The sequence below is a fragment of the Chiloscyllium plagiosum genome, chromosome 21 (assembly GCF_004010195.1).
Source record: "Chiloscyllium plagiosum isolate BGI_BamShark_2017 chromosome 21, ASM401019v2, whole genome shotgun sequence".
NCBI classification, from domain to species: domain Eukaryota; kingdom Metazoa; phylum Chordata; class Chondrichthyes; order Orectolobiformes; family Hemiscylliidae; genus Chiloscyllium; species Chiloscyllium plagiosum.
Genome location: NC_057730.1, coordinates 35,353,077 through 35,364,972, shown reverse-complemented (window position 1 = coordinate 35,364,972; position 11,896 = coordinate 35,353,077). Strand labels below are relative to the sequence as shown.

The 11,896-nt window shown below is 42.0% G+C and overlaps 1 protein-coding gene across 2 annotated transcripts in view; it reads right to left on the bottom strand.

The window, feature by feature from the left end:
* The window catches only part of mad1l1 (mitotic arrest deficient 1 like 1), a 906,958-nt gene that overhangs the window by 884,768 nt on the left and 10,294 nt on the right, over window positions 1-11,896 (bottom strand). For both annotated transcript variants that reach the window (XM_043711818.1, XM_043711819.1), the window contains exons 5-8: window positions 6,012-6,136; window positions 5,039-5,120; window positions 4,082-4,212; window positions 3,343-3,457 (exon numbers count right to left, since the gene is read on the bottom strand). In XM_043711818.1, coding sequence (XP_043567753.1) covers window positions 3,343-3,457; window positions 4,082-4,212; window positions 5,039-5,120; window positions 6,012-6,136 — 453 coding nt within the window. The remainder of the gene's footprint in view (window positions 1-3,342; window positions 3,458-4,081; window positions 4,213-5,038; window positions 5,121-6,011; window positions 6,137-11,896) is intronic.

Sequence of the window (11,896 nt, the reverse complement as noted above, 5' to 3'; positions counted from 1 at the left end):
CTCATATTACTATTGTCTTACCATAACATTTGGCGCAGACACAAGGCTGTCAGCAGGCCTCAGTCCAATCAAGGAGGTTAACCTGAGCTCTCTTGGGATGCTGGCGCAGTGGTTCAAGCACCGTCTCTGATTCCAGTCCAGGCCCGGCTTAGTTTGGCCAGATTCAGGATCCTCTGCTCATAAGGGATAAGGAGGCACAGAGTGGACAGCAGCCACCCAACATCACACTTTCTGCCCTATTATGGATTGTTTTCCTCTGAATTAAGAGGGAGATAGAGAGAGAGATAGTTAATACAAAAGGATGTAAGTGGTAGCACAGCTTTTATGTTGGTGCAGGTGAGAAAGTTTCCCAAATGAATGAGTAGGCCGCACAGAGGATGTGCAGGATGAGTGGTGATGGGGGTTGAGGTAAATGGGGAAGATTTTGTATTCCTGAAGAAGGGCCTGTGCCCGAAACGTCGAATCTCCTGTTCCCTGGATGCTGCCTGACCTGCTGTGCTGTTCCAGCAATAAAGTTTCAACTTTGATCTCCAGCATCTGCAGATCTCACTTTCTCCTCGAAGATTTCAACCTACTGCGAATCCTCTTACAAGGATGCCTTCCTTGAAGAAGCTCTCTGCCTCTCTCTACAAAGATCTAACACTCTCTGCTCATTCCTGAAGAAGGGCCTGTGCCCGAAACGTCGAATCTCCTGTTCCCTGGATGCTGCCTGACCTGCTGTGCTGTTCCAGCAATAAAGTTTCAACTTTGATCTCCAGCATCTGCAGATCTCACTTTCTCCTCGAAGATTTCAACCTACTGCGAATCCTCTTACAAGGATGCCTTCCTTGAAGAAGCTCTCTGCCTCTCTCTACAAAGATTTCAGTGAGTCCCTCTCTCACTGCACACTTTCCACCTATCACATTTCCAACTCCCCTCCTCCAAGTCCCTCCTCCCTACCTTTTATCTTCTCCTGCTGAACACTCTCTGCTCATTCCTGAAGAAGGGCCTGTGCCCGAAACGTCGAATCTCCTGTTCCCTGGATGCTGCCTGACCTGCTGTGCTGTTCCAGCAATAAAGTTTCAACATTTCTAATAAGAAAACCATGTTTAACTAACTTGTTGGAATTTGAAGATGCAACAAAGCGTCGGTGACCAGTGCTCCCTCTAAGCTGCATGATTGCAGATGCTCTGAGGTTCTGCGCATGCCACAATAGACGTGCTGACAGACTTCTGTGTTCATAGGTCGCTGCTGTGTACAGGCCTCAGAAGTCCATACACCGAACAAAGAACTAGAGATATTGTCTTCTCAAAGTCATTCGAAACAGCACCAAATAATTGACTTATGAGAAAAGATATAGCTCACATGGTTACAAAATAGCCAAGTGATATCTGACATTGAATATTTTTCAGGCTGAAGGAAGATTTGTAAAGGATCAGCATTCGGACCTTTTATTTATCCAATATATAGCAACAATTTAAATCTTGACAAATTTCAAAGTTTGCAGTTGATACAAAACTTGGAAGCATTGTAAAAAGTATAAAGGAGGACACTGCAGAACTCTCAATGACCTAACCAAATTGGTGGACTGGGAAAATATGTGGCAGATGAAGGTCAATGCAAAGATGTGTAAATTGATGTATTTTGGTAGGAGGAAATAAAGGGTATAAAATAAAGAGTACAATTCTAAATGGGGTGCAGGAGCAGAGAAACCTGGATGTATATGCACATGGATCAGTGAACATGGCAGGACAGGTGAAGATAGCAGTTAAAGGATACAGTCTGAACTTATAAAAGACACTCTTAAATCCCAACTAAAGTATTGTGTATAATTCTGAGTGCTAAAATATAGGAAGGGCATTGGAGAAACTGCAGAAGAGGTTCACAGGAATGGTTCCAAGACTGAGAAAGTTCAGTTTAGGTGATACGATTGGAAAAGTTAGGATTGTAATCCTTGGAATGAAAGTAAATAACAGTTTTCAAATTATTGCAAACAAGGCACTTCACAATTCTGAGCAGCTCTTTTGGTTCTCCATTTAATTTTCCCTGTTTTTCATTAAGAGAACAGCTTTTACTCCATCCTCTCTTATTAACTGAAAGCCTTTCATTCCTGGTATCAGCAAATCCCTCCAGTATTCTCTGCAAATGAAACCTTTCCCATAGTGAGACATTGAAAACCATATACAACATCATGATTTGAGGAACCAATATGTTTTGTTTTAGTTGCAAACTCAGTACAGACTGTGAATCTGTGGAATTCATTGCCCCCAGGACTGTGGCTGATCTGGGACAGTGAGTAAATTTGAGGAGGAGATGGAATTTAATAAGTAGAGTTGAAGGGTTATGGGGAGTGGGCAAGAAAATTGTATTAAAGCCAAGATGAGGTCAGCCATGATCGTATCAAATGGCAGAGCAGGCTCGAGGGGGTAAATTGCCCACTCCTGCTCCTCGTTATGTTCTAGTGAAAACATACACTCAAATCCATCAATAGTATAGCTAACTGATCCAATGATTGCAAGATCCTCCACCTTTCCTAGACGGGATGGGACCATTCACAACAGATTCGCCACCGACGATTAGCCACTGTCCTTTGTCCACTGAGGACGCTTAGCCACCACCCATTGGCCACTGAAGACAATTCGCCACCACAAATAAGTCGTATATTTTGAATATTGGTGGTAGCATTTACTTGTCTTAATAACCATTTATTTTTGTTAATAGATTTTTTTAAATTTAACAACGTTTAAAATGTTGGAGAACAAGCATCTCTAAACTATATAAAATTGTCGTTATATTGGTTAAGGTGGTGTTTGCGTTGCATTGTTCTTGAATATGGTGAAGAGATTGTTTGGAATATCTTAGAGGAATAGCGCATAACTATCAAATGAACTGAAATTTCATTGTTTAATATTAATGTGAGATTTTACTGCCATTATAAAGATTTTTAAAATATATTTCCTTTTTCTGGTTAAAGTTTGTAACTCATTTTTATATATAAACCAATAAAATGATATTTATTTTACCTTTTTTTTAATCAATATGTAGTATGTAGTTGTATAAATAGAGGGGATTAAGAAGTATGAAAGAACAGGTGGGAGGGAAAACAATCAGTACATATATATATATATATTTCCGGTGGCGAATAGTCTCCAGAGATCAAACAACCCCAGTGGAGAAATGCTGGTGGAGAACTGGCAGTGGAAAATCATCGGTGGTAAATCTGCCGTGGCGAATCGTCACCAACCCTTCCTAGAATGGGAAGGAACAAACTATTTGATGCATTTCACCTAATCATGTTATGACGGTCATATTATCTGGGAAGGGCACAAAGAAAGAAACAAACTAAATGAAATAAACATTAACCTCATTTTCCAATTCCAGAGCAACCTTCTCTTCCTTTAACTTCTCGAGACGTTCAAGCTTTTTACGAAGACTTTCTAATTCTTCCTTCAGCAGTGAATTGTTATCTTCCACCTCCCTGTTTGTCAAAGATAGGATTTGTTTGAGATATAATCCCATGTTTCATTCCTTACTCCATTACCAGCATCGAAAATCTTCCATAAAATCAAAATACAAAAACACTGGAAATCTGAAAGAGAGAGAGAATATTGGAGAAACTCAGCAGATCTGGCAGCATCTGTGGACAGAGAACTTCTTCAGTTCTGAACAGTAGTACCAGACTTGAAATGTTAGTTCTGTTTCTTTCTCCACAGATGTAGCCAGAAGTTTCTTCATCCCTCTTTAGTATCAAAGATCTTATTTCATTTTGCAAAGAAGTTGACAGTTTCTCTCAGAAATGGATAATAGCTCAAAAACGTACAGAGAGCATTTAACCATATTTGATGTAAGTGTAACAATTCTCCAGGACCAGCTGTGCAAGTGATCTTAAACGAATACAGGTACATTAAAAAGCAGCATTGTACAAAGGTTCAATGAGAATACACCATATTCACAGATTAGTCTCTTATGATCAAATAGGCTGATCTGAATTTGAGGGATATCATGTTTGCCTTTAATTCAGCATATTTCATGAAAATATTGCATGTTATAATCAAGATGCTTCACCAGAAAAGTGACTAATCAGATGATCACATTTATTTACCTGCAATAGGCATTCTTCTCCTTCAGCTGTCGAAGCTCTTTCTCCAGTTCAGGAATTCGACCTAGATCTGACCGCATGTTCTTTACAATCACAGAGTCTTGTTCTTGCTGAGTCATTTTATTCTCTAATTCCTGTAAAATTAAGAAACCAGACATAAGCATTGGAATTTTTAAGCTTTATTTTCTCATTTTCATTTTGCCTTATATTCTCCAAATAATGTTCCAGGCAACATGATTTTGTGGATGCAAGCAGTATCATCATACTTCGTCCAACTTTTGAGTTCCATTGTAGTCAATCATTCAGTAGTAAATCATGATGGATTACTCAAAAACAGGGAACATTACTGCTAAATTCAATCTATTCTCACTCTCACTTATTACAACAGTAGCCAGTGGATAAAACTTGGAAACATAAACAGTTAATGATCTCTTCCCCTTCACACATTCAAAGTTCTCAGGTTTGACTACAGCAGTCTATTGGTACCCACAACTGAGTAAAGCTCAATGGGAACTGAAATATGAGCTCTTAGTCCACGTGGTTTAAGTACTTCAGCACCAAAACACAGAGTATATCACAAAATCTTACTGAATCACCATTTTACTCAATTACTGAAAAATGTGTTGCTGGAAAAGCGCAGCAGGTCAGGCAGCATTAAAGGAGCAGGAGAATCGACGTTTCGGGCATAAGCCCTTCTTCAGGATTCCTGAAGAAGGGCTTATGCCCAAAACGTTGATTCTCCTGCTCCTTTGATGCTGCCTAACCTGCTGCGCTTTTCCAGCAACACATTTTTCAGCTCTGACCTCCAGCATCTGCAGTCCTCACTTTCTCCCATTTTACTCAATTACTCAAGCCCTTCGTCAAGCAGCTCATTTAGCAACATCCATTACTCTGCAATGACAAACAGAATATCCTGTTCACTTTCTTGAGAACAGTGAGAATAATCAAACTGTTGCTCACCTTCAATTTCTGCTCATTCTCAGCATTAACCACTTGAGCTGCTTCAAGAGTCTGAATCTTTTGCACAGCCTCTTGCCACTTCCTATTTTGGGAAAGGAGACAAAATTTAAAACAAGTTAGGTCACAGAAATCTCCAAAAATAAAAGAGGTAACATAAGGAGATTCCTTTTGTTTTAAATTTCAGTTTTATTTTTTCATGGGTCTATGAATCTCTACCACTCTTCTTTGCAAAATTTCAACAGAGTCTTTCTTCTGTTCCTACGTCTCAGCCACATACGTGAGAAAAATTCCATTCAATCTCCTTCTGAAGCTGACCTTAACTAGGGCAGTACTAACATCGTACATTCAGCTGAAGTTTCCCTAAGTTAGGGCAGTCAACTTTTACTTGGATTCCACTCCTAAATTTTATACCTCTACAGAAAATGATAGATCAAGTTCATTTGTAAAGCCCACAGAAATGATTGGCCTTTTGACATTTACTATCTTGGCTCACCTATGAATAATGGTCACGGCTGAGGCAGCAGAGGACAACTACGCCAGTAAATCCAAACCTAGAGATGCAGTCTATTTAACAAAAGACAGAGACTGCAGATGTCAAGCCACGCCAGGATAATGGAGACAGCAGCCATTTCAAACTGCTCTGTTGCCTGATGATGCTGAATGAAGATAATGGCAGTCTGTGGACTCTTATGGGACTAGGACGAAAAACTGAAGGCTTGCCAGTTGCATTGGAACCAAATTCCAAGATAAGTCAACACCATCAAGAGGCAATGGGAGATAAAATGAAATTGCAAAGAAATTCTTTTGTTTTAAGATTTTAAAAGTTAATACATTTGTAGCTTTCTTTCCAGGTTCAAAAACTCCAACTACATCAAGAATGGTTTTGTGAATGAAATAGAGATAGAGATAGAGATTAAAACAATCAGTATAATTCTGCTTAATGGTACATATAATGGTTTATTTTTGGACTTACTTGTGTTGCACTTCCACTTGCTCATGTAGCTCCTGGCGCTCCGTGTGCAATGTTGTCAGCTGCATTTCCTGAGCCATCTGTTGCTGTTGCTGTTCTGATATCTTAGCCTTAAGGACATCAATCATCTACATTATAGCACAGAGAAAACACCATAATGAGAGGAAACATTCAAACAATCATGTCCAAACTTCAACTTGCAGGAATATGTTAACCATTGGGGGTACGTCTTTTATTAGTTAATTTTGCACACTTGTAATGGAGACATAATAGTATTTTAACTTTTTGAAACACCAAATGGACAAAATCTCTGCCTGACAAATGTTAAATGTTGTGTAACTATTGCTATTTCAAAGTAAATACAAAATAAGGAAAGCACTTACTTGTTGTCAGCCATAATGATATAAAGGGTGGATGGTCATAGGAGCATACTTATAGAGTCTGCTCGGTCATTCAATCATGGCTGATAATGTTTCTCAAACCCATTCTGTCTTGCCTTGTCTCGTCTCTGTAACCCTTGACCCCTTACTAATCAATAACCTATCCGTCTTAAATACTCACAATGACTTGGCCTCCACAGCCCTCTGCAGCAATAAGTGCCACAGATTAACCACATTATGGCTGAAGAAATTCCTCATCTCAGTCCTAAAGGGTCGACCATTCACTTTGAGGCTGTGCCTAGTTTCTAGTTTCTCCTACTAGTGGAAAGATCTTCTCCATGTCCATATCCAGGCATCTCAGTATTCTGCAAGTTCAATCAGATCCCACTTTATCCTTCTAAACTCCAAGTATAGATCCTCAACCACCCTTAATATGACAAGCCCTTCATCCCCAGGGTCATCCTTGTAAAAGTCCTCTGGAATCCTTCCAATGCCAGCAGATCCTTCCTTTGATATGGGGCTCAAAACTGCTTTCAGTATTCCAAATGTGATCTGACCAGAGCCTTATACAGGAATGTATTTCTCCTCGTTTTCTAGTCGTCTTGAAATGAATGCTAACGTTACACTTGCCTTCCTAACTGCCAACTGAACCTGCATTTTAACTTTAAGAGAATCCTGAACTCAGACTCCCAAGTTCCTTTGTGCTTCAGGTTACTGAAGCTTTTCTCCATTTAGAAAATTATCTACACCTCTAATCTTCCTACCAAACTGCATAACTTCACACTTTCCCACACTATATTCCATTTACCAATTCTTTGCCTACCCTCTTGTGGTGAAAGGGTTAAAATTATGTCCCAATACATGTGTGAATCTTATTATGAATATGTTACCGGAATGGAAGGTGTTGCTTAGTCTTGCCCTGTTGTTCGCATGAATATGTTACCGGAATGGAAGGTGTTGCTTAGTCTTGCCCTGTTGTTCGCATGAATATGTTGCCGGAATGGAATGTGTTGCTTATGGTGTTTATGCTACCAGCCTTGATAAGGAACAGACACTGTCAAACAGGATGTTGCAAGCTTAATTGGTTCCAGCTGAAACTCGTAAAGAGTCTTGCCCTGTTGTTCGCATGAATGTTTAGATCTCGAAAGAGTATATAAGCTGGGAAAGTCCCCAGTTCGGTAGAGTCTGCTCCGGGTTACGTTTAACCGCCGAGCGTGGGTTGTTGGCAACCGCTCTACGAGAACTGACGGCTCCCAGTTCCGGTAACATGTAGAGTGAGTATAAACCAGACCCGTTGTAAGTACGAGACCTGGTTGAGACGACACTGCGGGGAATAAAATACTTATATTCTAGCAAACTCGTCTCTCAGTTCTTTTCTCCTGGTCTGTGTCAGATTACTCTCCTGCGAACCCGATCCTTGAGAATTTATAAAACAGTCACCACAAAGGCTGGAGGCTGCTGTGCCGTGCCTTGCCATGCTGGGAGAGAAGACAACAAGAAACACCAGGAGGAAGAAGAAGAATGGTTGGAGTGGATGAGCGCTGGCTGAAGGGCCCTACTCCAGCTTCATCCTGGACCAGAAGTCCAATGTATAGTTGTGGCCAAACTTTTGTCTGCTTCATCTGTTTGGACAACCTTCTGCAGGCACCTCAAATCTCTGGCGACCCTTGATTAATGGAGCCTTGACAAGTTCCACTTTGCCTGCTGGCAAGAAACGTGGTCCAAAAAACAACCACCTCTCGCAAGCTAGCATACCGAACATTGATAGGCTGGTCACGCGTGCATCGCTGTGCTGGGATGGACATGTCACTCAATAACTGGACACCGGACTCTCTGAAACAGCTGCTCTACTCAGAACTCAGTCATGGCAGCAGATTCCCGGGAACCCACGGAGAGATGTTTTCAGAGACATGCAGAGGTGAAGTTGAGGTGTCAGAGGGCACACACACACACCTTCAAACAACCCATCTCCCCAACCCTTCCAGCACCACCGGCTCTGTGTGTGGGAGAGACTACATTGGACTGATCAGCCAGCTCCAAACCTATTGAAGTGGAGTGAAAGCTGGTCAAACTCAATCCTGGGGGACTGCCGAAGGGAAGATGGTAACCACCAGCTGTTGTTCGTCTTCACCAACAATAACAAATTGAGCCTTCCCAAATATTGGGCACTAATTTTCCATAGAAACATAGAAAATAGGAATAGGAGGAGGCTATTTGGCCCTTTTGAGCCTGCTATGCCATTCAGTGTGATCATGGCTGATCTTCCAAGTTCATTGCCTTGTCCCACTTTCTCCCCATACTCTTGGATCCCATTAACACTGAGATCTACATCTAACTCCTGTTTGAAAACATTCAAATATTTTTGCCTTAATGACTTTTTGTGGCAGAGAGTTCTGCAGGCTCCCCCCCCTCTCTGGGTCAGGCTGTCTTTTATTTCTTGGGCCACACAGAATCGCTGACCCCAGCTGGAGAAACAGTCGAGTTCACTGCAGCTGGCCTTTAATAGCTGGCTGAAGATCTGCTCTCAGTCCTAATGACGGAAACCTTTCACAGCTGGTAAAGGGTCATCTTACCAGAGGTTACCCGACATTAGTCATGTCCCAGGCCCAGAGATGCCCAGGGTTGTAGTCAGGATGTTTGTGACTGAGGAGGTTGCTTTTGGACCACATTTCTTGTTACTGAGGGCCATCCCTCTCAAATAGATGAGACTGGCACTGTCCCTGGAAACTACGTGGAGGCTTGCACAGGATTTAAACAGGTCCATCAGTGTTGGAATAGAAGGCTTTCTGAAACGAATTTGAAGCCTGAGTCTGGTTGCAACAGAACCTGTGGGCTGTCCGTCCCAAGCAACTTGCCGGATTCATCCATTCGAGCAGTGAGGGCAGTCCTCAGAGGTGGCTTCTTTACACAGGGCACAGGAACAAAAGGAAAGGCCTGTCTGCTTTTGAGGATTCTGAATAAACCCGTTATGGAATTACATAGCATCAACACCAGCCTGAGCGAAGGAAGCGTGTTTAGGGGAAAGGAATACTTAAAAAGGCAAAAAAAATCCGACATCAATAAAACAAATGCATTTTTACCGAGTTACTTTGGTTCTAATGGTGCCTGAATTTAATGAAGAATTTGAAGTATTTGTTTGAAACTTAATGCTCCAGAGGATCAGGTCAGATCAGGGGGCTGTAGAGAGAGTGGGATAGATCAGCGTCACTCTGCTGATTTTAGACCACCCTGATTAGCACAAACAGATGAATAAAAGCACGGAATTCCAGTTCGGTTTTCAAGGATCCTCTGGGGAATTCCTGAATAATAGAGAGTAAAGGTCACCAAAGGGTAGGACAGAATAAATCCTCCTGTTGGCTTCCTGCAGTCGTGTTAGCTTTGGTTTAAGGATCACAGAGGAATGCTGGGCCACAGCACAGTGGTCTTGTGCAGTTGTTAGAGAGGCACATCAATCCCAAGGGAGCTGTACCATCATCCTGAAGCGACCTGGGGTTGCTGCCAGTAGCAATGGGGCTATTCAAGATGGTGACAGGCAGCCTTTTAAGAGGCCCTGCCTTTTGAATTGTCGGCTGTTTCCCTTTCCTTTAGATGGAAGGTTCTTGCATTTAAGCTGAGACAGGTTAAAAATTAAGGCACGAAAGAGATTGCCAGGGTTTCACACTTTGTCAGGGTCTCGGAGAGGGTTCACACAGTCTGATTGTTTATGCCTCTGAATTTATGGGTAGCAAGCTGCAATTTCCTGTGAGCAATATGGCTTTCAGGGCAGCGCAGTTAGTACAGTGCTAAAGTAATGAAGCCATTGAGTTTAGTGCAGGCTTTGCCCTAAGGAGACAGGATTTCACAGACTATTAATCTGATGTGGGTGTAAAGCTCCTTTGAATGACATTAGGGAATTCACCACATTTTAATCCAGGTGTGAACTGCAGGGAGTGATTTTTAACCATTGTGTTTTGTGATTCGGTAGATTGCAAAATATTATGAAAGCTATCAAGGGTTCTGAGGGGCAGATGGGAAAGTGCGGCTGAGACCACCATGAGGTCAGCCATGATCTTGCTGAGTGGCAGAGCAAACTCAAGAGGGCCAAGTGATCATCTCCTGCTCCAAAGAGAGGCAAGTTAGCTTCACGGAGCACCTGATGGGCAACATTGCAAACAAGTTAAGGATGGTTAAAAATCATTCCCTGCAGTTCACGCCTGGACTAAATGAAGGGAACCCCGCAAATGTAACTGAAATGGGCTTTACACCAACATTGGATTTCTGAAGATTTTTAAAATTGAGAACTTGCTGAAATGGCTACTGGGTAATCCTTCCCTTTCATGCCTTCCCTGTTTCTCGTTAACAAATTCAACTTTGAGCAGCATCTGGGAGCCCTCAGAGGCCCCTTTTTATCGCACTTTTCTTTTTAAAAATCATGAGAGAGCTAAAAGGCTCAGGAGGCGGGGATGGAAGTGGTGACCTCTCTCGCAGCAGCAGAGCAGGAGGTCACGGCCTTTCCTCTGAGATATTCTCTCATAGCCTGGGGGGAGGGCGACTTTGACCCCTGCTTAACCAAAAAGGCCAGAACTCTGTAACCATGGCGGTGACCTGGCCTTCACAGCTCCTCATTGTCATTGTGCAGCAGCTGAAAAACAAGTCTCAAACAGAATGAAGTTAAATGAAAGCATTTTGATGCATAACCAAGTCATTTGTGTGTGTGTATTTATTTGAGAGAGCCCTGTGTGTGCGCATTTGCATGTGGGTGTTTGAGAATATGTGCGTATTTGGGAGTGTCTGTATACATGTGTGTGTTGAAATGCATTTCCATCCTCCTTGTAACAAATATTTTACCAGATTTAATGTAAATGGTTTTGGGGGAAGGAACTATTCGAGACTTAAGGGTAAGATGTTGTTTGGGGAATGTTTAATCACTGAAGTGCTTTTGTGAATTTGATGAAAAAGAGTATTCCACATTGCCATGTGTTTGAGAGATCTAAACACCTTCCGAACTTGTGAATCAAAGAAAGGATCATATCCTTATTTATGAATCTCTGTTGCTTTGATCTCGTGAAATTCTGTCCTGCAGAGGTTTCTGATCCCTGTGCTTAATTGTAACCAGTGTGACAATTTTATTTCTTTCCCCTAACATTACCTCCAGAGTCTGTTTTCTCCATTCTCCAGGGAGCAGCCTGGGTCATCAATACTCTCTTTCGCAGCCTGTTTCCTTTCGGGGCAGTCTATGTCATTACAACCTCCCCCTTACCACACATCATCCATCTGGAAGTGCACAATATCTAGGTCATTGAATTGAACCATCTGTTTCCTTCTTCCAGTCCCAGCTTGATATCTGAGGCACTTACTGATCCCAGCCTGGTACAGGAACATTTACCAGTCTGGCATGGGTGCTTTATAAATCCTAGTCTAGTGGAAAATGGCACCAGTTGAATTTGATATGATAACCTACTGGTATTTCAGTCCAGATCTGGCACTTGAACTGTGCAGCTGATTTGATCAATTCCAGTCCGATCAAGT